We start from the raw sequence: 27,420 nt of genomic DNA, 5'->3' as shown, positions 1-27,420 counted from the left end.
ATTGGTTGTACTTAACAGCTTCTAAAAGAAGCTCCATATTGTCATAGGACTCCTTTAGATGGACAGAGTGTGCAGTGGGAATGCTGGGATATTTATTCCCGTTGTGCAGAAGCAGAGCCTTGAGACTTCGCTTGGAAGAGTCTATGAAAAGACGCCAGTCTGAAGGATTATGTGGCAAACCAAGGAAAGTGAACAAGCCAGGTACATTTGTGCAGTAGTACAACTTGTTTTCCATGTCGAAAAATGAAGCAAGGTCTTTGTTCCGATTCCTGAAACTGGTGATCCTTACATCTTCCTGGACTAGGTTCCACTGTTTAAGCCGAGAAGCCAAGAGCTCTGACTGCTATTTTGACAGATACAAATCACGAGCAAGGTCATTCAGGTCTTCTTGCGTGATCCAGTGTGGCTCGTTGCCACTTGTTCCTGAATAAGAAGAGTCAATATCTTCGGAAGAGATTGACCTGGCAGAATCTTCCCTTGGAGGCATTTCTTCATCTGATGAGGAAAGAAGATCCTTATTTATTGGAGGTGTTGGGACAGGAAGATCATCTGAATGAGGAACAGGTCTCATAGCAGATGGAAGGTTGGGATATTTGATCTTTTTTCTAGAAGATGCATTGAAACCAGTTATATTTGTTAGACAAAAATAACAATCATCTGCATGGCTTCGTGGCTCTCTCCAAACCATCGGAACTGCAAAGTTGAAAGCCGCTTTCTTGCCATTAAACCAAGCAGTTAGTCCATTGTAGCAGGGTTTACAACAGATGTGTGGAGCCCAAGATTTGTCCTGATCACCAATTTTACAGTCAAAATAATGAAAGTAGGCAGTTCTGAGGAGGGAAGTGATGGTTCGACGCTGTGCAACTGTCGTGAAGTCCCCACACACGTAGCAGAAAGAATTGGCCTTGTTGAGGCATCCTCGGTGTTTTGACGAGCTTGAAACCATTGGAGAATCTGAAAAAAAACAAAGTAAAATTAAATCATATGTAAGGCAATAATAATTATGTGCGTCGTTGGAAATTGTAATACAAATATATACCCAAAAGATTGTGTAACACAATTGTCGAGGGACACCAACCTCCTGCGCTGACTGCCAGTGCACTACTGGCTGTTGATTGAGACGTGTTGGCTACACTTAACGGCCAAAATCCGTCTTGATAATAACTAAAAAAGAAGACATAAGTCACACAATATTATAAATTAACCCTGAATGCATATACGCCTTTATGTACAGTATGTGTACAAAATGTACAGTATGCATATCTAAAAAACTAGAGGTGATGAGTAAAAACGGATTTCAAATCTGAATTCAGCAATTTAGGTTAAAACAGCTATTTTTGTGCTTGCCTCAATTTCTTTGTAAACCAGTGTTATCAGTAATACTTATTAAAATCAATATACAATCATAACGTCCAATGATATTTTCCCACGAAGAACATGATTCCTATTCAAATGTTTCAGTTCTGGCTTCAGATTTTTGTTTCCAACCCGCAGTCTTCCAAAGTATTTATTGTTACAATAAAATGTAATATCATTAGCTTAACATTTTATGTTCCTGTAATAAAACACATTACTCTGAATTTAACGTTGCGGGTTGCTGTAGTACAATATACTGTTAGTAGCTTAACATTTCGTGTTCCTGTAATAAAACACATTACTCTGAATTCAACGTTGCATGTTGCTGTAGTAAGATAAAATATTAATAGCTTTATATTTCGTGTTCCTCTAAAAAACATAACAGCCTGAATTTAATGTTGCATGCTGCTGTAGTGAGGTATAATACTAGTAGCACAACATTTCATGTTCTTGTAATAAAACGTAACAATTTTGATGCATATATTTCTTTACGATTTTCTTTCACACAGAAAGCGAAGGAAGATGCCAGAAAAAGTAAAAGTCAGTCTCAGTTTTTTCAACTTATACAAGAAATCCGAAATGTGTGAGTAAAGCAAAAACACTACACACGTGTTTCTTAGTGACCTCTAGTTGTTTTTTATAGGCTTTAAAGTTATTTTTACTAGAATAAAGGCTTATTCAGATAACACAAACATAGCCGGGAAGTGTTCTTACCTATTGAGGTAGAAGAAAAATTTTAGAACACTATAGTATTAATGTTAGAGTTTCATCTCATATATGTTGTGAACCGTGACGTCTGTCCGATCATTCGTCTGTCTCGCGTTTACGGCGGCTGTTTCCCGCGCTACCTTTTAAACACTAGGCTTGTAGGTAAAACTCAGCATGCACTTGTGAAATAATGGTAGAATAGACATGAACAATACTGATACCGAATTGTATTCCACAAGAAGGTATTCTACATTAAGGTGTTAGTAAATCCTTGCACTATTATTAACATTTCAAAATGTGACGTAACCCCCGCTGGTACAGCTCTAAGTCTACGGATTTACAATAATAAAATGAGGGGTTCAATTCTCCTCGGTGGACTCAGTAAATAGCCTGATGGAGCTTTGCTATAAGAGAACACACATCATCAGTAAATAGCCTGATGTAGCTTTGCTCTAAGAGAACACACATCATCAGTAAATAGCCTGATGGAGCTTTGCTATAAGAGAACACACATCATCAGTAAATAGCCTGATGGAGCTTTGCTATAAGAGAACACACATCATCAGTAAATAGCCTGATGGAGCTTTGCTATAAGAGAACACACATCATCAGTAACTAGCCTGATGGAGCTTTGCTATAAGAGAACACACATCATCAGTAACTAGCCTGATGGAGCTTTGCTATAAGAGAACACACATCATCAGTAAATAGCCTGATGGAGCTTTGTTATAAGAGAACACACATCATCAGTAAATAGCCTGATGGAGCTTTGCTATAAGAGAACACACATCATCAGTAAATAGCCTGATGGAGCTTTGCTATAAGAGAACACACATCATCAGTAAATAGCCTGATGGAGCTTTGCTCTAAGAGAACACACATCATCAGTAAATAGCCTGATGGAGCTTTGCTCTAAGAGAACACACATCATCAGTAAATAGCCTGATGGAGCTTTGCTATAAGAGAACACACATCATCAGTAAATAGCCTGATGGAGCTTTGCTATAAGAGAACACACATCATCAGTAAATAGCCTGATGGAGCTTTGCTATAAGAGAACACACATCATCAGTAAATAGCCTGATGGAGCTTTGCTATAAGAGAACACACATCATCAGTAAATAGCCTGATGGAGCTTTGCTATAAGAGAACGCACATCATCAGTAAATAGCCTGATGGAGCTTTGCTATAAGAGAACGCACATCATCAGTAAATAGCCTGATGTAGCTTTGCTCTAAGAGAACACACATCATCAGTAACTAGCCTGATGTAGCTTTGCTATAAGAGAAGACACATCATCAGTAACTAGCCTGATGGAGCTTTGCTATAAGAGAACACACATCATCAGTAAATAGCCTGATGGAGCTTTGCTATAAGAGAACACACATCATCAGTAAATAGCCTGATGGAGCTTTGCTATAAGAGAACACACATCATCAGTAAATAGCCTGATGGAGCTTTGCTATAAGAGAACACACATCATCAGTAAATAGCCTGATGGAGCTTTGCTATAAGAGAACGCACATCATCAGTAAATAGCCTGATGTAGCTTTGCTCTAAGAGAATACACATCGTCAGTAACTAGCCTGATGTAGCTTTGCTCTAAGAGAACACACATCATCAGTAAATAGCCTGATGGAGCTTTGCTATATGAGAACGCACATCATCAGTAAATAACCTGATGTAGCTTTGCTCTAAGAGAACACACATCATCAGTAACTAGTCTGATGTAGCTTTGCTCTAAGAGAACGCACATCATCAGTAAATAACCTGATGTAGCTTTGCTATAAGAGAACACACATCATCAGTAAATAGCCTGATGGAGCTTTGCTATAAGAGAACACACATCATCAGTAAATAGCCTGATGGAGCTTTGCTATAAGAGAACTCACATCATCAGTAAATAGCCTGATGGAGCTTTGCTATAAGAGAACGCACATCATCAGTAAATAGCCTGATGGAGCTTTGCTATAAGAGAACGCACATCATCAGTAAATAACCTGATGTAGCTTTGCTATAAGAGAACACACATCATCAGTAAATAGCCTGATGGAGCTTTGCTATAAGAGAATACACATCATCAGTAAATAGCCTGATGGAGCTTTGCTATAAGAGAATACACATCATCAGTAAATAGCCTGATGGAGCTTTGCTATAAGAGAACGCACATCATCAGTAAATAGCCTGATGGAGCTTTGCTATAAGAGAACACACATCATCAGTAACTAGCCTGATGTAGCTTTGCTATAAGAGAAGACACATCATCAGTAACTAGCCTGATGGAGCTTTGCTATAAGAGAACACACATCATCAGTAAATAGCCTGATGGAGCTTTGCTATAAGAGAACACACATCATCAGTAAATAGCCTGATGGAGCTTTGCTATAAGAGAACACACATCATCAGTAAATAGCCTGATGGAGCTTTGCTATAAGAGAACACACATCATCAGTAAATAGCCTGATGGAGCTTTGCTATAAGAGAACGCACATCATCAGTAAATAGCCTGATGTAGCTTTGCTCTAAGAGAACACACATCGTCAGTAACTAGCCTGATGTAGCTTTGCTCTAAGAGAACACACATCATCAGTAAATAGCCTGATGGAGCTTTGCTATATGAGAACGCACATCATCAGTAAATAACCTGATGTAGCTTTGCTCTAAGAGAACACACATCATCAGTAACTAGTCTGATGTAGCTTTGCTCTAAGAGAACACACATCATCAGTAAATAGCCTGATGGAGCTTTGCTATATGAGAACGCACATCATCAGTAAATAACCTGATGTAGCTTTGCTATATGAGAACGCACATCATCAGTAACTAGTCTGATGTAGCTTTGCTCTAAGAGAACACACATCATCAGTAACTAGTCTGATGTAGCTTTGCTCTAAGAGAACACACATCATCAGTAACTAGTCTGATGTAGCTCTGCTATAAGAAAAAAACATCATAAAATAATTAAACTGATAGATTGACTTCAATTTCTCCCGTCACTTTTGCTTGTTTATGAATAATAATAATAATATTGTCTGTTTATGTAATGTATCACAAGTGATTTGAAAATCACCATTACAAATTTTATGACAGAAATTAATAAAAAGAATCAACAAAATTATAATCGTTACTTCGAGGCTTAGGATTGTAATATAAGTATTATAATGCACACGAAAATAACTCCACTAGTGCGTTTCCTGTAAACAACGAAGTGAAGCTCGGAACAGAAAGTTGTGTTGGATTTGGTTTGTTTTGAATTTCGCGCAAAGCTACACGAGGGCTATCTGCGCTAGTTAACCCTAATTTAGTAGTGTAAGACTAGAGGGAAGGCAGCTGGTCATCGCCATCCACCGCTAACTTTTGGGCTACTATTTTACCAACTAATAGTGGGATTGACCTTCACATTATAACGCCCCCACGTCTGAAAGGGCGAGCATGCTTGGTGTGACGGGGAATCGAACCAGCGACCCTCAGATTACGAGTCGCACACCTTTGTCCATGCCCATTAGATGTTACTCGTTCCTTTCCTCATTGTAACAATATCGGTTTCAACCGAACAGTATTAAAACTACGTTACTATAAAGCCATCAGTGCCTCCTTTATAACACCTGAACTGTATCTGTGTTACAGATGTACCTCAACTGTGAGTGTTGGTCGAAATGTAGGGGGAAGGAGTTACTGGTTCACAATATTTAATCAATAAGAACGAATAATTCCCCAATTACGTTAAAGTGACAAGACATTACGAGCATTTCACGTAAAGTTTTTGTGGGAACACTAGACGGTTTTATTACTATTGGGGTTGTTTTGTGCTGTTAAACTAAACTACGTTTCAGTTTCGTATTGAAAAACAAACAAAAAAACAGGTGCTTTATGTCTCTTAACCCCTTCTGTTATTTGCCCGAAATAACTCGGGTGCTTTCCATGCTTCAAAAAGTATTTGCCCGAGTTGATTCGGGCAAATTATTTCTCGCAGTATTTTTAGTACTTGCCCGACTTAATTAGGCCAAAATTTTAGTACTAAAATATGGCAATAAATGTTTTCAAGTATTTGCCCGATTTTATTGGGATGTTGTCCATTACAATCAGCGCCCTCTAGATGTGCCGATCTGTTTCAGACTCATAAACAGAAATTATTACTTTTATTTACTGTAGTTTCGTTGAAATAATATAAATATATCACTTATACATTCGAATATGTAACATTTATTTATATAGTATAGTTTGTGCAGAAATATAACAACAAATCACGAAGGAACACTTGTTTCATTAATATATATGTATGAATGTCAAAAATGAAATTAAACATCCGGCATTTTTAACTCGTTTCCAAAAACAAACAAGCCTGATGCAAGATTATAGTTTAAAAAAGATTAATGTAACTGGTTGTGGCTGAGAAGTCACGCAGAAATAGATTAACATCAAACTCCATTCATAACCGGAGCGAGCTGTAGACTAAATAAGCAAAATCATGAATACGTGGCACTATGTATATTCAGAATATTGATCTTAATAAATAATATGTTATATTTAACGTAAGAACTTCGCTACAAGTTGGAAAACTGATGTAGCGTATTTCATAAACTCGTTCTAGTGTCCAAGAAGAACAAGAGAAACGAAATTTGGCTTCCATTGAAAACATTGATGTGGAACCAGTAGCGGAAGCCAACATTAATAAAGAATTTTCTGCTGCTCCTAAGAGAGAACTTTTCAGAAACCTGAGGCCTAACGCACTATCACTCAACAGCGATACTATTCTATTGGACAATTCGCAGAGAAGATTGGAGCGTCTTCTTCCTCCCCATCAAGAAGTGCCACCGTGTCCATCTTCTTCGTCCGACAGCACAACTTCATCTTTACCAAAGACATCCAAGCGCATATTTAGCATTAGTTTCAACGAACTCCTACCTCTTGCTGTCCAGGACAATTTAAGTGACCAAAAACATCCTGACCTTCCTGAAAGATCACGGGCCTGGTCATTTTCCGACTTGAGGACCTTGAAAAAAAAGGCGTTTCTGGCCGACACAGATTTTGAGGCTCGTAAGAAACAAAGAAATTTAAACAATACTTTCTCCAAACGTAAAAGGTTTAGAACAAAGATATTTTCAAGAGAACGAATAGAAGAACTCAAGTTATACTCCATGACAAAAGAAGAAATCATTAATAGATGGAAAACATCCGAACAAGAGCTCCGAAATATTCTGAGACAGGCTTTACAGTATAACAAAGAACTCGAAGAAAAGCTGAAATTCTTGCAAAAGACTTCGAAAACGCTAAAAAGATTCAAAAATCCTCGAATGGAATAGATAATTCTGTTGGTTTCAAATATGTAGTTTTAAAATCTATGGGTCGCATTATACAAAAGACAATGGGAAGAAAACAAAACACAGCTCTTTCCCACCGTTAAGAAGCTGGGTACAACAACAGTTTACCCTTTTTAACAAGGATGCCTTTAGGTTGTTTAACAGAGGACCAAACTCCTTCCTGTTGGAATAATTTGCAACTTGTTATCTCTTTACACTAGTTTATACACCAAAATCTAATCTGCTAGAGAACTTACCATAGAAATATTCATATAGTTGTTAGATATTGAGATTTTTAAGAATACCTACCCGCAGGGTAACATAACTCTAGTTATAGAACGTTGAAAAACAAATACAAAAATAACAAACGGGTGAAAACATCGATATTACCAGACTGGGAAACTGATAAAGAAGTTGTGTTAATAATTCGTGCAATTACAGCTTTTTAAAATTAATACTTATTAGTGGATGTTATAAATATTTAATAAGCACGATCATTTATTGTTTGAATGATGATTCTAGTGAGACTGGTTTCTTTCTATGCATTAGAACGCCACTTTTTGCCGATGAGTCAACTTGTCTCAACACTAATCACTTACACCATTTTTATGTTACTATGGCGGACACCAAACGTAGAAATATTGTTCAGTTATTAGTATTATCAGCCTCAGTAACGTAGAAATATTGTTCATTTATTAGTATTATCAGCCTCAGCAGACACCAGACTAACGTAGAAATATTGTTCAGTTATTAGTGTTATCAGCCTCGGAAGACACCAAACTAACGTAGAAATATTGTTCAGTTATTAGTATTATCAGCCTCAGCAGACACCAGACTAACGTAGAAATATTGTTCAGTTATTAGTATTATCAGCCTCGGCAGACACCAAACTAACGTAGAAATATTGTTCAGTTATTAGTATTATCAACCTCAGTAACGTAGAAATATTGTTCAGTTATTAGTATTATCAGCCTCAGTAGACACCAGAGTAACGTAGAAATATTGTTCAGTTATTAGTATTATCAGCCTCAGCAGACACCAGACTAACGTAGAAATATTGTTCAGTTATTAGTCTTATCAGCCTCAGCAGACACCCAACTAACGTAAAAATATTGTTCAGTTATTAGTGTTATCAGCCTCAGCAGACACCAGACTAACGTAGAAATATTGTTTAGTTATTAGTATTATCAGCCTCAGCAGACACCAAACTAACGTAGAAATATTGTTCAGTTATTAGTGTTATCAGCCTCAGCAGACACCAAACTAACGTAGAAATATTGTTCAGTTATTAGTCTTATCAGCCTCAGCAGACACCCAACTAACGTAAAATATTGTTCAGTTATTAGTGTTATCAGCCTCAGCAGACACCAGACTAACGTAGAAATATTGTTTAGTTATTAGTATTATCAGCCTCAGCAGACACCAAACTAACGTAGAAATATTGTTCAGTTATTAGTGTTATCAGCCTCAGCAGACACCAAACTAACGTAGAAATATTGTTCAGTTATTAGTGTTATCAGCCTCGGCAGACACCAGACTAACGTAGAAATATTGTTCAGTTATTAGTATTATCAGCCTCAGTAGACACCAGAGTAACGTAGAAATATTGTTCAGTTATTAGTATTATCAGACTCGGAAGACACCAAACTAACGTAGAAATATTGTTCAGTTATTAGTATTATCAGACTCGGAAGACACCAAACTAACGTAGAAATATTGTTCAGTTATTAGTATTATCAGCCTCAGCAGACACCAGACTAACGTAGAAATATTGTTCAGTTATTAGTATTATTAGCCTCAGTAACGTAGAAATATTGTTCAGTTATTAGTATTATCAGCCTCAGCAGACACCAGACTAACGTAGAAATATTGTTCAGTTATTAGTGTTATCAGCCCCAGCAGACACCAGACTAACGTAGAAATATTGTTCAGTTATTAGTATTATCAGCCTCGGCAGACACCAAACTAACGTAGAAATATTGTTCAGTTATTAGTATTATCAGCCTCGGCAGACACCAAACTAACGTAGAAATATTGTTTAGTTATTAGTATTATCAACCCTACGGCACCTTATGTGCGTTAGAGTTGATCTGCCAAATCAGTCACGCCCCCTAGGATTCGGATATATCCGTGCCTAATTTTAAAGTAGTGACGAGCGAGAGAGTCTTTGGTCCACATCCTAGAAGCGAATATAGGAGTTTTTGTTTTTGTCATACTAACACAACTAAAATTACTGAACGTGGTCAGTGACGTTGTTCTTCGAACTTTTGATTCACAGATTCGGAACAATAAACAACTAGTCACTATTATTCAGAGGGTTTCAGTATGAGGGACAGAAGTCTGCAATGTACGAAAGAAACAAATTGGTGAAACTCGATTCATTGGTTCATAATTCACGCATATTGTGATTTTTAATTGCCAATGTACGACGTCAGTAAGAATGATTTTGCCACGATAAATGCAGATGTGGTTTTTATATATACGTATAAAATAGTTTTTTTTTATTGAATTATGTAACTAAATTCGAGATAATCAACATGGCGTTTCGTCTGTTCTAAATGGGTCTTTCTTTAAATTAATCTGATGCAATGTTTTCAGGTTTTGTATTTTATAGCCCCTTCTGTTATCACCATAAAACAAAGAATCCGGCCCGAGTTTGGGTCAATGGTTGCGTCATAACAGAGGTGATGAAATTCCAATATTAAATTAAAAAGTAGCTCAGATGTCGGTGTTGGTTAGATCCCTTCCATCTCGTCTTTCACTTAAAATTAAAGAGATGCTATCGTAAATAGACCTCGAGTAGCTTTACGTAAAAGGCAACAAAATACTTTTCGATGTCATTAATAAAACAATAATGCTGATATATCATGAGCAACTGGGAAAACTACACATTAAAATACATTCCACGAAGTAATTTTTACTATTGAAAATATCTTAAAATAGCCCAAAAGTAGCTAACTGCAATCTTGTAGTAGTACAGTTCCGTATAATAAATCCGAGGACTTGGCAACGCTAAATTTAATAAAACCATTTTTTGTGTACTAAATGAGCCAAGGAATCAGTTATAAAAAGTGAGTTCAGTGACAATTGTTTGTTTGTTATTAAACACAAAACAATCTGTGTTGTGTTCACATTGGATAATAAAACAACTCTTAGTGTTGTAATAAGCCCTAAGGTTTACCGTTGAGCCAATTCGGAGGGAAGTATTATATAAAGGAATAAACCTTGTAAAGGTACAATGGTAAGTTGAAAAAAATGGCTACTTTTTTATATCTATTTTACTGCTTGTTCCAGTTGCAACAACAAAATTATTAGTTTTCATGTCGCACTTTTAGACTATGTACATTTACAATACTTAAGTAGATACGTCTTTTAAAAAAAAAAAAAAATGTACAGACGTGTTAGCTTGTTCATTTTTGATTTAGTTTGTGTGGTTTCGCTACTGTGTAACACATGTCTCAAAATAAAACAAAAATAAAAACAGGCTAACTGTGCAGTTCTGAAAAATTCTTAATACGGACCGTGAAATTTCAAATGACATCCGAGTTATATAAATACAATACTTTCTTCTTGCAAACATTATACATATCACTTAATCACATTAATTGATAATATCTTAGTCTTGGGTGAAACACCACGAAACTTCGTTTTCAGAAATTCTTAAGAAAAAACGTTGATGTGTTTGTCTTGATCTACCTTTAGAATCGTACAAACTATTACAAAAGAACAACAGATCATATTAAGTCTTAGATACATAATGATTGTAAGTTATTTAATCTTAGGCTTTATAAAATATCATTTGTACGTTATTCTGAATGTTTTTAATTTCTTAATCTTAATGTATGTAAAAGTTGGAAAAGGAAATTTTTATCTAAAATATTTATGTTATTATAAACTAGGTGGGGCGCCTGTCAGTTGGACGGAAGTTATGTAAATTCATAATTAATGAAAGGTTATCTTCGGACATGAAAAGTTGCTTCCCGTGTATGTTAAAAAAAAAAAAGAGACAAAAGTCCATGAAAACTGCAAAACACAAAATGTGAATTGCAAATCTGCATGTATCTCCTTATAGGCTTAACAAACCCCGTGTAAATATCCATCAACAGGCGGCGGTAGTGGTAAAATATGCATATTTGTTTTTCGTCATGTGTGCTCTGTCCATCACGAGTATCGAAACTTGGATTTTAGTGCCGCAGGTAAAAAAAAATTTCAAACACCCATTGAAACACAAAACCGAGTTTTTATGTATCTCTCCATGTGCCCAATGTGGTGAAGATCCATCAATAGGGGGCAAAGTACAAGTACAAAACACCAATAAAAACCGCAAAACTTAAAATGTATAGCTTCCCATAAACCTCTACCAATTTTGATGAAGGTTAATCTACACTTTGAGGAGTATTCACATGGACATAAAACAGATTGTACTATTATATAGATATATATAAATACACGTGCATTAATCCTGAATTTCTTGAAATGTAATATTATTTTATGGTGTGAACGTTCTAAGGTGACAAATTATAATTATGACTATCATATAATATATATTATGGTTATTCTATTTCTTAATATTACATTCTTTTGGTATCTTGTGGTTTTTCAAGAACGGAATGGGCGTATAATATTAATACCATATCAACTACGCAATGTCCTCCACATTGGCCTAATAGTAATAATAATGTCTTATGATAAGAATAATTAAAAAGTATGCTTACTATTAAAGAAAACTGTAATGCAGTCCTGCCAAGAATGTTTCTGTAACTAGTATATGGTTACGTTCTTGTCTGACATTTAGCACAGTAGGAATGAATGTTAGTGACGTAGTTATTTCACGATTCTGTAGAAATAAAAATAACATCACAGATCACCATGCCGTTTCTCGTTAGTATTACACGTATTGTAATATTTTATTTTTTATTCATGGTCTGACTTATTCTAAAGTAGATTTCTAGAATGTTATTTTTTTTATTAATCGAATGTATACAAGAGGTTAAATCACAATACAATAAAAATGTCACAACATATCTCTCTACTACCACTAGATGTCGTTCATTCTGAAATAGCGAACACACTCTCTCTCTCTGTTTGGGTATTGATGTTTATATACCCAGGAGGGGTACGTTTGGTCGACCTTTAAAGTTTGGTTTTGCAACTGTCAAGTAAATTTATATATTGTACACAAGGGCCAGAGTAACCCGCACTTACTAGGGTCCTTTTCAGGACAATGTCCATGCACTATCTACATATACACTTGGTGCAAATAAATAATTTCTCTTATAGTTCCAAATTTATTTGCACTTTCATTAGTTAGGTATTAACTATAAAGTATTTACATTTAAAAAACCCTTTCACTGTATAGTAATTAACCCTTAAACTAATATGGAGTCTAGTTTATAGGTGGCCTTTTCTTATTTATTTATTAAGAAAAAAAATATATTCACTTGGGAAAGGACTATCCTAATCATGTATAAATAATTTATTATACTACATAGGAGTCTATCTGCTATTGTTTGTATGTGTGCCTATTTATGTACGAATTCTGATGATGTTGTTCTTGGTACTTTATGAGCTGTTGTGAGAAGTGTATTTTGTATTGTTTGTAGTAGTTTTTTACTTACATTTATCCATGCAGGGGCTACGTGGTCAATGACGGGTCTAATGTATGTTTTATATATTTTTATGATGTTACCTGCTGTTGCTCCACTGTTTTTACCAGTTAGACCCCTAGCATAGTTTGTTATTCACCAAATCTATTTTAATAATATTACTCACGTGGTTTACTCATGTTAGTTTTGAATCAAATGTAAGTCCTACAAATTTTGCAGATGTAGCAGTTTGAAGGAGTGCTCCATTCATATAGATCTGAGGTTGTACTTTTTTATGTTTAGTTAACGTTTATTTTGATTCTATATTTTTGACAATCTTCACTTATTCTATTTAACTGTGGTTGTATGTTTGTGGCTGCTATTGGTGCACTATTCCAGATTACCACATCAGCTGTGATGAGTATCCATTATTTGGATCTTTTAGAGACATGTTATTCACGTACATGATGAATAGGACAGGGCTAACCATCCTCCTTGAGTGACATCAGCTTCTGAGGTAAAACACTCAAGAAGGTCCCTCCAACATTAACTCTACATATTCTGTTTTCCAGAAAGTTAGATAGCCAGCGAATAGTTCCCTGCGGTAGTTCCATTTTTTTCACTTGGAACCGGAGACCGTTATATCATACGGTGTCGAATGCCTTCTCAATATCGATAAAGCAAGCGACAGTGCATTCTTGTTTATTAAAACTATCAACAATTGCTTCGGTTAATCTGACTAAATGGTCTGTTGTTTGTCTGAATGTTCTGAACCCATTTTGTTCTTCTGGTAATTTTGATTTTGTCTCCAGGAATGCTGAGAGTCTGTTACTAATTATTCTCTCAAGAATTTTGCTACACAGCTGGTCAGGTTGATTGGTCGGTAGCTATTTGGTTATTGGCTGGCTTTCCTTCTTTATGGAACATTAATACATTTGCATGCTTCCAAGAAACCGGGATATAACCAGAGTATAATGATAAATTAAAATTTGCTGTGAGATGTTCAAATAATTTCAGAGTGCCTGTTTTAAGAAGGATGGCTTGTATACAATCTTCTCCTGCAGACTTATTTGTTGTGCTAGTTATTGCTTCTGCGAGTTTTTGTGCGGAAATTGTGTTTATTAGCTTTGTATATTCGTTTATGTTGTTGAATTTATGGTTATTTAAGTTGACTGGGAAAAGTGGTTCAAACAGTTCACTGTTATTCGTTATGAAGTATATGTTCGTGTCTGGATCGTTGTGTGTTTTAAACGTGTTTTGAAGTTATTTGAATGTTTTGGCTTTTTATTTCTATGTGCTGTGGTATTATTGTGTTCTAATGGTGGATATTTTCTTGTGTTTCCATTTGTGAGTCTTTTTTAGGTGTGTCCAAAATTGTTTCGGATCTGTTTTGTCATTAAGTTGGGAGCAGAAATCTTCCCATTTTTCTTGTTTTAATAATTTAACTTTTGCTCTGATTTATTTTGTTTATTTGTGTAAATAGCGAACAGATGTTTTGTTTGAATTCCACATAAAGCTACACTAGGGCTATCTGCGCTAGCCGTCCCTAATTTCGCAGTGTAAGACTAGAGGGAAGGCAGCTAGTCATCGCTAACCACCGCCAACTCTTGGGCTACTCTTTTACCAACGAATAGTGGGATTGACCGCTTTCATATAACGCCAGCATGGCTGAAAGGGCGAGCATATTTGGTGTGACGGGGATTCGAACCCGCGACTCCCGGATTAGGAGTCGAATGTCTTAACCCGCCTGGCCATGCCGAGCCTTGGCAAACAGAATCTATATTATTTCGTATTAAAACATTTGACCGAGCAAGATCTACCACACACGAAATACAGAAGATAAACAACATTGGGTTTTAAAGCTGTATGTGCAGTCAACGTTATTATTATTTCTGACTTCTTTGAAATATCGGTTACAAACAGTGGGTTCCCACATAACCTTGTAAAAAGCCAATAACTTGAACTTGAAGTTCGCATAACGCTGTAGATGTTTTACAAAATTATTAAAACAAACCAGACATATACTGTTGCTTTCAACTTTTAAAATTTTATTGACGTATCAAATAAAAAATGTTTTTTTACAAAACTGAATATCCTTTGGCATACCTTGGATAGACTGACTAGTCACATTATAGAGAGAAAAGCTATCGAAGTTTTCAAGATAACACATCCACATAAATGGAAACACTTTATCGCACAAGATGGCGCATTATACTGACATATCTTAACTATGGCAGTTTATATACAAAGCTTTCATTGCAAACACAATTAACAGATATAAGAGCTGAACGCGTAGTGTATTTCGTACGATTAATGTAAATATATTGTGACATTCGTCTTGCGTTTCGACATATATTAACATTGAAAAATGTGGAGAAAAACATGCTGATTTAATACTTTTAATATATTTTGTAAATTTACTCTTATCCTAAATGTTTATCAAACAACATTATTAAAATAGCTCTTTGATACATTTAAATGTAATTCTTAGCCTCCTAGCGAGATAAACGAACAAGCTTTGTTTTACTTGTTACCAAACTGATATATGACTGTTATAAACAAACATCACACTGTTGACAGTTGTAAAGCGATATAACAATACTTTAAACTAGTGTCACTGTTGTAAACTGATGTAGCACTATTGTAAACCAATATCATTGCTATAAATTAATATAACAATGCTGCAACTCTCAGCATTTACAAGATAAAAAAAACAGCAACAGATAACTAATGAAATAAAATACTGATTGCTAAGCTGATTTCGTAACAGAGATGGATTATGAACAAGCTACTGAATGTTTTTCTTTAAATGCTGGGATTCAGATACAAAACTACCACTCAATTTCTTACATCAGAAAATTGTAAACGTACCACACATTAAGTGTTGTGAAACATTACATCAAGACACCGTGGTAAACGTTGAATGAATATCGATATGAAATTACCATTACAAGAATTTGTTGTTACGAAACACACTGAAGAATAAACACATTTTTTTACAATTCATAATATTGGAATAACCTGTGCTTTCATACAAGTAATTTAACAGGTATAAATCCTGTGTATGCCATAAGATGCAAGCATTTTGAATAGTCTGTGTGATGGTATAAAAACATTTCACAACTATCAGTTTTAAATCTGCTTACAAAAAGAAGGGAGAATTTAGTTTAATGAACTGATATAATCATGTAACTGTGAAAAATTAATATTTATTATATAACAGTAAAGTACTAAACACTTGAAAGAAATTATCAACTGAAAACAAGACTAACAACACACTCCTAACTCGCATCTTTGATCAGTGAAAGACAAGACTGACCACACATTCCTCGCATCTCTTATCAGTGAAGAAGAAAAGACTGACCACAACTCCTAACTCGCATCTGATCAATGAAGGAGACAAGACTGACCATACACTCTTAACTCACATCTCTGATCAGTGAAGAAGACAAGACTGACCACAACTCACATCTCTGATCAGTGAAGGAGACAAGACTGACCACAACTCACATCTCTGATCAGTGAAAGACAAAACTGACCACAACTCCTACCCATTTTTCATATTAGTTAAAAAAAACAAGGAATAACCACACACTTCTTGACCCATGTTCTAGTTAGTGAAGGAGACAAGACTGACCACACACTCCTAACTCAGGTCTCTGATTAGTGAAGAAGATAAGACTGACCACAACTCATACCCGTGTCTCTGGATTAGTGAAGGAGACAAGAATGACCACAACACCTAGCCCACGTCTTTAATTAGTGCAGGAGTGAGACTGACCACAAATTTCTAACCCACGCCTCCAATTAGTGAAGGAGAAGAAAAGATGTATCTTCCTCCATGATATATTCTCGAATAAAAACAACAGTATTGTGTATAATACTTTTATAAAACCATCCTTCATATTACCTGTTTATAAAGAAAATAATGGATATAAAACTTTACCTAGAGGCAATCTGTACAACATATGTAAAAATGAAATTAACCAAAAAACCAAGTTTAAAGCTGTACATATGGATTTTCTGTATTACTGACTCAAAGCCAATATTTTCTGGTTTCATTTTAACAGTCTATGGTGTATTTCAAGAAACAACACCAATTCAAATACATGTATACTTAACGATACAGCCATCAAAAAAAACTGTCATAATACAGCAAATATTCTATTCATTTTCTGAATAAAAAAACTGTTTTTAAACACTGCGTTTCACAGTAATGACCCTAACACATTTCTAATAATTTATCATAATTGTTAGCCTTTCTTAATGATTTTCTTTCATCTTGTATTAGTTATTACCGACATCTTTCGATGTCCCGTTACATGACAACAAGCTTGAAATTTTACAAGGCACCAATGATTTTTCAAAGACATAAATTGCACCAGAAAGTCTACTGGTTTCTAAGTTCAAGTCATTGTGCCCTGTCCAGTTTGAGGTCATTTACCAGATGTTAGTTCCAAAGAAATTTCAAAAGCACGCGCACTGTAGCATCAGCCATTCGTTAAACATTTGACACTTTTCCATCGATAATTGGGACATTAGGAGGAGTGAAACGTGATAGAGAGTCTACAGGTCTCAATATTGGAGTGCCAGACCTCACTGGATGAAACGTTGGAAAACTTTCTGTTGAAGTACCAAAAGATACTTGCTGAATTGAACCAGCTACAGGAACATTAATAGCTCTCTGAAAGGGTACTCCACAACTGGTAGAGGCCAAACCTCCAGAAGATGTAAAGGGCCCAACAACAGGGCTGCTCAAGTTGGTGGACACCGTGTTGTTACTTGGTCCTGCACTACTGTGGTGACTACCATTACCTGACTGGGCTACACTCAATGCCTGTGTGTGCATGGTTTGCCAGGAACACAAGCGAGCATACAGTTCTTTGAAGGAAGGTCTACGTGAGGGGTTCTCATGCCAGCATTCCACCATCATGGCATAGATATGTGGGGGACAATCTTCAGGGCATGGAAGCAGCTTCCTAGAACGGATCATATCAATCACCTCCTGGTTATTATACCCGTAGTAAGGTTGGAGTCCATAGCTAAATGTTTCCCACAAAACTACTCCAAATGACCACACATCACTTTCTGTTGTGAACTTTCCATACAGAATAGACTCTGGTGGCATCCATCTAACTGGTAACAAAGATTTGGACTGAACTCTGTAATAATCAGAAGAATAGATATCTCGGGACAGACCAAAATCAGATATTTTGACCACAAGACCATCACCAACTAGACAGTTTCTAGCTGCCAAGTCACGGTGAACGTAATGATTTCCAGCTAAGTATTCCATCCCACCTGCAATCTGCCGAGTGATATGAAGAAAGTCAGACAGTTCTAGTATCTGGTATGGTTCATCCTCGCTGTTTCTCACGTCTGACCGAGGAGAATGTAAGATCAAATATTCATGAAGATCACCCTGGGACATATATTCAAATAACATGCAGAGAGGTTCTCTCGTGTGCAAGCTCTAGTAAGCAGGCGATGTTGGGATGGTGCAAGTCCGACATTAGCTCTGCTTCTCGTTGAAAATCTTGCCGAGTTTTTAAAGTGGCATTTTCCTTCAAGGTTTTGATAGCAACAGGTGCAACACTTCCAATTCCATGAATGCCTACCAATTCCCCATGATAGACCTTTCCAAACGCCCCTTCTCCTAGCTCTTGAAGGAAGCGAATACTAGAGAGAGGATACTCATGAGCTCTGAACTGTGTTCTGGGTAAAGAGCATTCATTTCAACCTGTTGATTGGTTCCTTGTTCATTCTGAGGTCTGGTAACTGCTTTTGGAGTTTTGATTGCTGATGGATTTGGCTTACTTCTTCGCTTCATGCACCAGATCCCAAGTAATAATCCAATAAGTACCACTAGGACTATGCTTGGAAGAAGGATGTACAGCCAAAGGTAATCAACTGAAAAAAAAGAAATTAATTGCAAAAGTTGGTATTAAATTCTTATGACTGTAATAAACGTTACACAAATAAAAGTACTATTTCAAACGTATACACGTTATGACAGTTATTATATAATTGTTTGGACTATTTTATAGCTTACATAGCTGGAAAAAGATAAAATATCTCCTACATGTAGTGGCTTCAATGTAATTTAGTTTACAATGTAAAGTTTAAACTGAAAGTTGCCTGAAAAATTTCATAATTTTAATATTTATAGGACAATATATTCTACCAGCATTTGTCATTTTACTCATTATGTATTGTATTAAATAACATTTAGGAAAATATTTTAAATCAATAGAACAAACCCAATCCATGATAAAACTAGATCCAGTTAGAACAGGTGAAAAATGGACATGTGAACCTAACAAATAAAATTTCCCAAGCCTTTTTCATTTTATATTTAAGCTTTTCCCAAAACACACACATATAAACCCTCCATATTTAATTAACAAAATTTCAGACTTACCACATTTGGGTATGTGACACATCTCTTTCCGTACCTGAGGGTCTGCAATAAAACACCATGGTTGATTTTCCATTCCACCAGGGTTACGGCAAAAGTTATGTCCACCTATTAGCTCTGGATAGTCTGAGGTACGATAAAAGATCTGATGGCTCCAGTGTTGACATTTGTGGCCAGATATTGTGTGCGACAATGTTCCTTCATAATCTTCACCCGTTCCCACATAACACGTGTGTTCTAAATAAAAAAAATATAGCCTTTAGTTTCCTTCTGTTTGTAGCACAAGTAAAGAGTATCAAACAAGCAACCATAAAGTATGTTTACCATTTGTATTTTTCTAAAAGGGTAGTTTGTTTTTAAAATGGTTTCTCCTTCAGATTTGGTAGATGCAGTAAGTTTATGGTAAGGCTTGATGAATATTTGAATGAATACTGGCTTAGTTTTCAATACTTCAATTTAATGGATGGGACACTTTGATGGACAACAGGATCTCTGTTATTCTTAAATATTATTTTATTACATATCAAGCCAACATTTTATTCATTATTGTGTAGTGTTTATCTGACTCATTTGTAAATATTTCAAAAAGAAAACAAAAATTTAGCTTTATATTTAATATCATACAAAATTACTTAGTTACTGGTAATGTCAAGAGAATGATGTTTAATATCATACAAAATTACTTAGTTACTGGTAATGTCAAGAGAATGATGTTTTTAATATCATACAAAATTACTTAGTTACAGGTAATGTCAAGAGAATGATGTTTAATATCACACAAAATTACTTAGTTACTGGTAATGTCAAGAGAATGATGTTTAACATCATACAAAATTACTTAGTTACTGGTAATGTCAAGAGAATGATGTTTAATATCACACAAAATTACTTAGTTACTGGTAATGTCAAGAGAATGATGTTTAACATCATACAAAATTACTTAGTTACAGGTAATGTCAAGAGAATGATGTTTAATATCATACAAAATTACTTAGTTACTGGTAATGTCAAGAGAATGATGTTTTAATATCATACAAAATTACTTAGTTACTGGTAATGTCAAGAGAATGATGTTTTTTATATATACAAAATTAAACTGGTAATTACTTAGTTACTGGTAATGTCAAGAGAAAGATGTTTTTAATATACAAAATTACTTAGTTACTGGTAATGTCAAGAGAATGATGTTTTTAATATCATACAAAATTACTTAGTTACTGGTAATGTCAAGAGAATGATGTTTTTAATATCATACAAAATTACTTAGTTACTGGTAATGTCAAGAGAAAGATGTTTTTAATATACAAAATTACTTAGTTACTGGTAATGTCAAGAGAATGATGTTTTTAATATCATACAAAATTACTTAGTTACTGGTAATGTCAAGAGAATGATGTTTTAATATCATACAAAATTACTTAGTTACTGGTAATGTCAAGAGAATGATGTTTTAATATCATACAAAATTACTTAGTTACTGGTAATGTCAAGAGAATGATGTTTTAATATCATACAAAATTACTTAGTTACTGGTAATGTCAAGAGAATGATGTTTTTAATATCATACAAAATTACTTAGTTACTGGTAATGTCAAGAGAATGATGTTTTTTAATATCATACAAAATTACTTAGTTACTGGTAATGTCAAGAGAATGATGTTTTAATATCATACAAAATTACTTAGTTACTGGTAATGTCAAGAGAATGATGTTTTAATATCATACAAAATTACTTAGTTACTGGTAATGTCAAGAGAATGATGTTTAATATCATACAAAATTACTTAGTTACTGGTAATGTCAAGAGAATGATGTTTAATATCATACAAAATTACTTAGTTACTGGTAATGTCAAGAGAATGATGTTTAATATCATACAAAATTACTTAGTTACTGGTAATGTCAAGAGAATGATGTTTAATATCATACAAAATTACTTAGTTACTGGTAATGTCAAGAGAATGATGTTTAATATCATACAAAATTACTTAGTTACTGGTAATGTCAAGAGAATGATGTTTAATATCATACAAAATTACTTAGTTACTGGTAATGTCAAGAGAATGATGTTTAATATCATACAAAATTACTTAGTTACTGGTAATGTCAAGAGAATGATGTTTAATATCATACAAAATTACTTAGTTACTGGTAATGTCAAGAGAATGATGTTTAATATCATACAAAATTACTTAGTTACTGGTAATGTCAAGAGAATGATGTTTAATATCATACAAAATTACTTAGTTACTGGTAATGTCAAGAGAATGATGTTTAATATCATACAAAATTACTTAGTTACTGGTAATGTCAAGAGAATGATGTTTAATATCATACAAAATTACTTAGTTACTGGTAATGTCAAGAGAATGATGTTTAATATCATACAAAATTACTTAGTTACTGGTAATGTCAAGAGAATGATGTTTAATATCATACAAAATTACTTAGTTACTGGTAATGTCAAGAGAATGATGTTTAATATCATACAAAATTACTTAGTTACTGGTAATGTCAAGAGAATGATGTTTTTAATATCATACAAAATTACTTAGTTACTGGTAATGTCAAGAGAATGATGTTTTTAATATCATACAAAATTACTTAGTTACTGGTAATGTCAAGAGAATGATGTTTTTAATATCATACAAAATTACTTAGTTACTGGTAATGTCAAGAGAATGATGTTTTTAATATCATACAAAATTACTTAGTTACTGGTAATGTCAAGAGAATGATGTTTAATATCATACAAAATTACTTAGTTACTGGTAATGTCAAGAGAATGATGTTTTTAATATCATACAAAATTACTTAGTTACTGGTAATGTCAAGAGAATGATGTTTTTAATATCATACAAAATTACTTAGTTACTGGTAATGTCAAGAGAATGATGTTTAATATCATACAAAATTACTTAGTTACTGGTAATGTCAAGAGAATGATGTTTAATATCATACAAAATTACTTAGTTACTGGTAATGTCAAGAGAATGATGTTTAATATCATACAAAATTACTTAGTTACTGGTAATGTCAAGAGAAAGATGTTTTTAATATCATACAAAATTACTTAGTTACTGGTAATGTCAAGAGAATGATGTTTAATATCATACAAAATTACTTAGTTACTGGTAATGTCAAGAGAATGATGTTTAATATCATACAAAATTACTTAGTTACTGGTAATGTCAAGAGAATGATGTTTAATATCATACAAAATTACTTAGTTACTGGTAATGTCAAGAGAATGATGTTTAATATCATACAAAATTACTTAGTTACTGGTAATGTCAAGAGAATGATGTTTAATATCATACAAAATTACTTAGTTACTGGTAATGTCAAGAGAATGATGTTTAATATCATACAAAATTACTTAGTTACTGGTAATGTCAAGAGAATGATGTTTAATATCATACAAAATTACTTAGTTACTGGTAATGTCAAGAGAATGATGTTTAATATCATACAAAATTACTTAGTTACTGGTAATGTCAAGAGAATGATGTTTAATATCATACAAAATTACTTAGTTACTGGTAATGTCAAGAGAATGATGTTTTTAATATCATACAAAATTACTTAGTTACTGGTAATGTCAAGAGAATGATGTTTAATATCATACAAAATTACTTAGTTACTGGTAATGTCAAGAGAATGATGTTTAATATCATACAAAATTACTTAGTTACTGGTAGTGTCAAGAGAATAATGTTTAATATCATACAAAATTACTTAGTTACTGGTAATGTCAAGAGAATGATGTTTAATATCATACAAAATTACTTAGTTACTGGTAATGTCAAGAGAATGATGTTTAATATCATACAAAATTACTTAGTTACTGGTAATGTCAAGAGAATGATGTTTAATATCATACAAAATTACTTAGTTACTGGTAATGTCAAGAGAATGATGTTTTTAATATCATACAAAATTACTTAGTTACTGGTAATGTCAAGAGAATGATGTTTTTAACATCATACAAAATTACTTAGTTACTGGTAATGTCAAGAGAATGATGTTTTTAATATCATACAAAATTACTTAGTTACTGGTAATGTCAAGAGAATGATGTTTTAATATCATACAAAATTACTTAGTTACTGGTAATGTCAAGAGAATGATGTTTTAACATCATACAAAATTACTTAGTTACTGGTAATGTCAAGAGAATGATGTTTTTAATATCATACAAAATTACTTAGTTACTGGTAAAATTAGGAGAATGCTTTCTAAAAGACTGGACATACAATATAAGAACCCGTGTTGTAAGGCAATATGTTCAAAATTAAATTCTTGGCTCTTTTTAATTAATTTTTCAAAATGTATTGTATTATTTAATTCAGAAACATAGAATGCTTAAATAGTGTGAACATTTTAGTTACACTAATAGCACACTAATTAAAATCTTACCCTCATTTTTTTTAATAGAGTTGGGAACTCCAAGTCTCACACATGTTTAAGCTTGCTTTTGAGCCAAATGGTGGAAGGTCTTAGCATGCTGGCAGAATTTTTTGCTGGCCAATTAGTGGGTGTCGCTTGGCAATAGAGTATTCTAATCGGCAGATGCTGTTCTCAAGCACCTCACTTTTCGTCCCGACAAGCGTGCGTGGTTTAGGAACAGACAATTCGTATCACAAGGTGGGAAAGCATAAAAACAAAGAGAAGGAATGGCATACTTGTGACACTCAGAGGACACGTCTTGGGAAGAAGCAATCACTGAGAAGGCTGCAGCTAACTTTTCTTCCATGATCCCCTGACTATGAATTGAGCCTACAAAAACTGTCTTGTTGGCAAGGAATTTGGAGCACGTGGCACTACGATACACCTGGCATATTCCTTCGCTAAATTTACCATCTTCATCCTCAAAATCGGGAAAACTGAAACACGAGTAATTGGAGGAAGAGACATATTTAGAAAAATATGTAATAAAACAGCACTGCACAGAGAGATACCATTTCAAGATGTATATATTTAAAAGCAAGCATAATTAACTACCACATTGTTTGTATATACAAATTAGTGAAAGAACATCGAGAAATAACCTGAAAACAAATCTCTAGAAATGTTTTCCACTTGGAAACATAATTTCTAATAGCATTTTAACAAATTAATAAAGGCAATCTAGATATTTTTTGTTTTATCATGAGGTTTCTATCAGTTTGACTAAAAGTCATAAAATGTGTAAGCTTATGTAAAGTTACAAATTGTGCAAACTTACCTCAAGTCACAAACTGTGAAAGCTTTTCTAAAGTCACAAACTGTGTAAATGTACAAGTTATATAAATTTATCAAGTCACAAGTTGTGTAAATTTATCTCAATTCATAAACTGTGAAAGCTTTTCTAAAGTCACAAGCTGTGAAAGCTTTCCTAAAGTCACAAGCTGTGAAAGCTTTCCTGAAGTCACAAGCTGTGTAAACTTATGTCACATGTTATATAAATTTATCTCAAGTCACAAATTGTGTAAATTTATCTAAAGCCACAAGCTGTGAAAGCTTATCTGAAGTAACAAACTGTATACACTCATGTCACAAGCTGTATAAATATATCTCAAGTCACAAATTGTGTAAATTTAACTAAAGTCACAAGCTGTGTAATTTATTTAAAGATAAATACTGCACATGGATATCTAAATCTTAATGTTCCTACTCAAGTTTCCCCATCAGTTCACTCCTTCAAAGAGATGTTTTTAAAATACACGTTTTACACCTTGAGAAAGAACCATACATCTGTTTATGTGTAGAGATTTTATTTCTCACAACTATGAAACACAGCAAAACATGTACAATAATCATAATGACATATCATCCAATAACAAGTTATAAATTACTAAAAAAATAACTTTTAAATAAGCTTATATGTATGAAACTGTTCATTTGTTTGAAAATGTTTGATTTCCTGTAAAGCAAAGGCTATGCTGCAGTGAAAACTGCAACATGCAGAATTAACTTCCAAGAAAGACAATTTTTGTTTAAAGAATTTCTAAGTTTCTACATTAGATTTAAGTTCTTTAAAATGAATTATAGTCATTTCATATTGGTTACAGTAGCCATTGTACAGAACTGATGAAAACATTAGAATGAAATCAGTCATTCCTATATAAAACACACTGGAGACACAGTAACAATTAATGTAATCCATTGTAATTCTAACTGTGTTTCTGTTTATATTTTTTTTTTACATGATTCATATGTTACTAGAGATTTTGTATGCAACTAAGTCATGGAACCATAAGTAATTTATTTCATACATAGTTTAGAGAAAAAAAAATGTTTAAAAATCCAACAGGGCTCATACCCATGACCAATAAAGTTAGCTGTGCTCTACAAAACAGTTTATATGTAACAAATACACACAGTATAAAAAGTATATTACTTAAATGTTAATAAACAGAAATAAAAATAAGATATTTTTTAAAAACTACACCACTTCTTAATTGCTATACATTATTATTACTTTGTTTATTTGTAGTAAAACACAATGCTAACAATAAGCTATCTGTGCCGTGCCCACCACAGGTATTATAACATTGTTACTGGCATTACAAATCCACATATTTATTGTTGTACCACTGGGGTGACTTTACTGACAATGAATTATATGTAACATGCTGTTTTTGTGATAAAATTTCAATTTTATTTAATTGTAAAAAAAAATATATAAAAATTGTTTATTCTAAATTAAAATTTACGTATTTAAATATTTTTACACTCAGTTACCAAATAACATCATTATTTATATTCCTGGTATTCTGATGTAGTTTATTTATTTTAGTCAGTCCTACATAAATCACAGCGAAGTTTCTTCACAACTTATCCCAGTATATTTCGATTTATTTTATCTTATCGAAGTTAATTTTAATATATTTATACTTAGAGTGATACATAATATGTCAAAAAAAAACAACATTTAATGGCAAATAAAACAGTACCGACAACAATCACTTAGCCTTACATTTTTGTATCTATTTCTAAAAAGTAAACAGTTTTTGAAACAGATTAGTAAAGGTTATCTCGGTGAATGGAATACTAATGTAGTAGCGAAAAATAGTTTATAATTAAATCAAACCCTTGAATAACAAACATTCTGTTGACATGCGACTGCTACCGCCTGTTACACTTTGACAAATCATTCTGACCAACGACATTAAACAATTTGGTGAAGGCGGTAGAAATAAGCGCTAAGCCTAATAGATTAAATAATCGTCGACTACAGTTTCACTACCATTCTTAAAATGGGCACTGAAATAATGGAGTCAAGAGAGAGAACTATATTAACCCAAAACAAACCTGTTTAAGGTTTCAGATGTTTGGTTTGGTTCAGTTTTTGCAGAGTTTGCCACCGAAAGGGTCAAAGAACTAATAAACTTTTCGCCATGATGAAGAAAAGCGAAGGGGCGGATGAGTAGCGAGACCAGTATCTGCATAACACCGCCATCTGTTTCTCTGCCAAATGTCGAAGAGGACGACGTTGTTATGACAACGGTGTCACGAGCGAAACTAACATAACAGTAAAGCGTGAACGCATGGAGCCGACTCAGTTATTATTGTACTGCAACCAGCATTTTAAGAACTACATATTTTCATTAAAATTTCTTTAGATATAAAAAGATCAGTTTCAAATAAAGTACGACTTATTTGGAGTGCTTACGTACAAATAGTGAAACAATATGAGAGTCAAATGAAGATATAGTTCTATATTTATGTTATTTTTTCCTAGCTTAGGCATATCGTAAAACTATATGAAAAACTTGGTTCACTTGAAATTCATCATTCATACCTTGCGACATGAAATCAGAAAAACACATAAATAAAAAGGATCAATTTATTAAGCATGTCATCCTTGACCTTGAGTGAAAAATCAAACTCCCAACAGCATGCATTATTTAGTTAACTCTCGTAAAACCAAATATTGACCACCACATCTAAACTCTAAAGGCGACATCACGTAATTTAACTCTCATGTATATCTTGTTTAGTACTGTTTATAATACACACGTCTAATTTTTTGGCTTTTAAAAATAATATAGTAATGTACTGAAAGAAT

At 33.7% G+C, this 27,420-nt stretch overlaps 1 protein-coding gene and 1 pseudogene across 3 annotated transcripts in view; one reads left to right on the top strand and one right to left on the bottom strand.

The window, feature by feature from the left end:
* LOC143248571 (glutamate receptor ionotropic, NMDA 3A-like) overlaps window positions 1–10,242 on the top strand; it is a 59,960-nt gene extending 49,718 nt beyond the window's left edge. For both annotated transcript variants that reach the window (XM_076497022.1, XM_076497023.1), the window contains exons 8-9: window positions 1,866–1,939; window positions 6,656–10,242. In XM_076497022.1, coding sequence (XP_076353137.1) covers window positions 1,866–1,939; window positions 6,656–7,367 — 786 coding nt within the window. In that variant the 3' untranslated portion in view covers window positions 7,368–10,242. The remainder of the gene's footprint in view (window positions 1–1,865; window positions 1,940–6,655) is intronic.
* A 7,083-nt stretch (window positions 10,243–17,325) lies between these two features.
* The window catches only part of LOC143248570 (tyrosine-protein kinase transmembrane receptor Ror-like), a 92,654-nt pseudogene continuing 82,559 nt past the window's right edge, over window positions 17,326–27,420 (bottom strand). The window contains exons 6-8 of the transcript XR_013027049.1: window positions 23,787–24,253; window positions 19,371–19,604; window positions 17,326–18,859 (exon numbers count right to left, since the gene is read on the bottom strand). The product of XR_013027049.1 is annotated as a tyrosine-protein kinase transmembrane receptor Ror-like (transcript). The remainder of the gene's footprint in view (window positions 18,860–19,370; window positions 19,605–23,786; window positions 24,254–27,420) is intronic.

Source organism: Tachypleus tridentatus, chromosome 4 (assembly GCF_004210375.1).
Source record: "Tachypleus tridentatus isolate NWPU-2018 chromosome 4, ASM421037v1, whole genome shotgun sequence".
Classification (NCBI taxonomy): domain Eukaryota; kingdom Metazoa; phylum Arthropoda; class Merostomata; order Xiphosura; family Limulidae; genus Tachypleus; species Tachypleus tridentatus.
The sequence above is the reverse complement of the archived record's forward strand: the minus strand, read 5'-3'. Positions and strand labels throughout refer to the sequence as shown.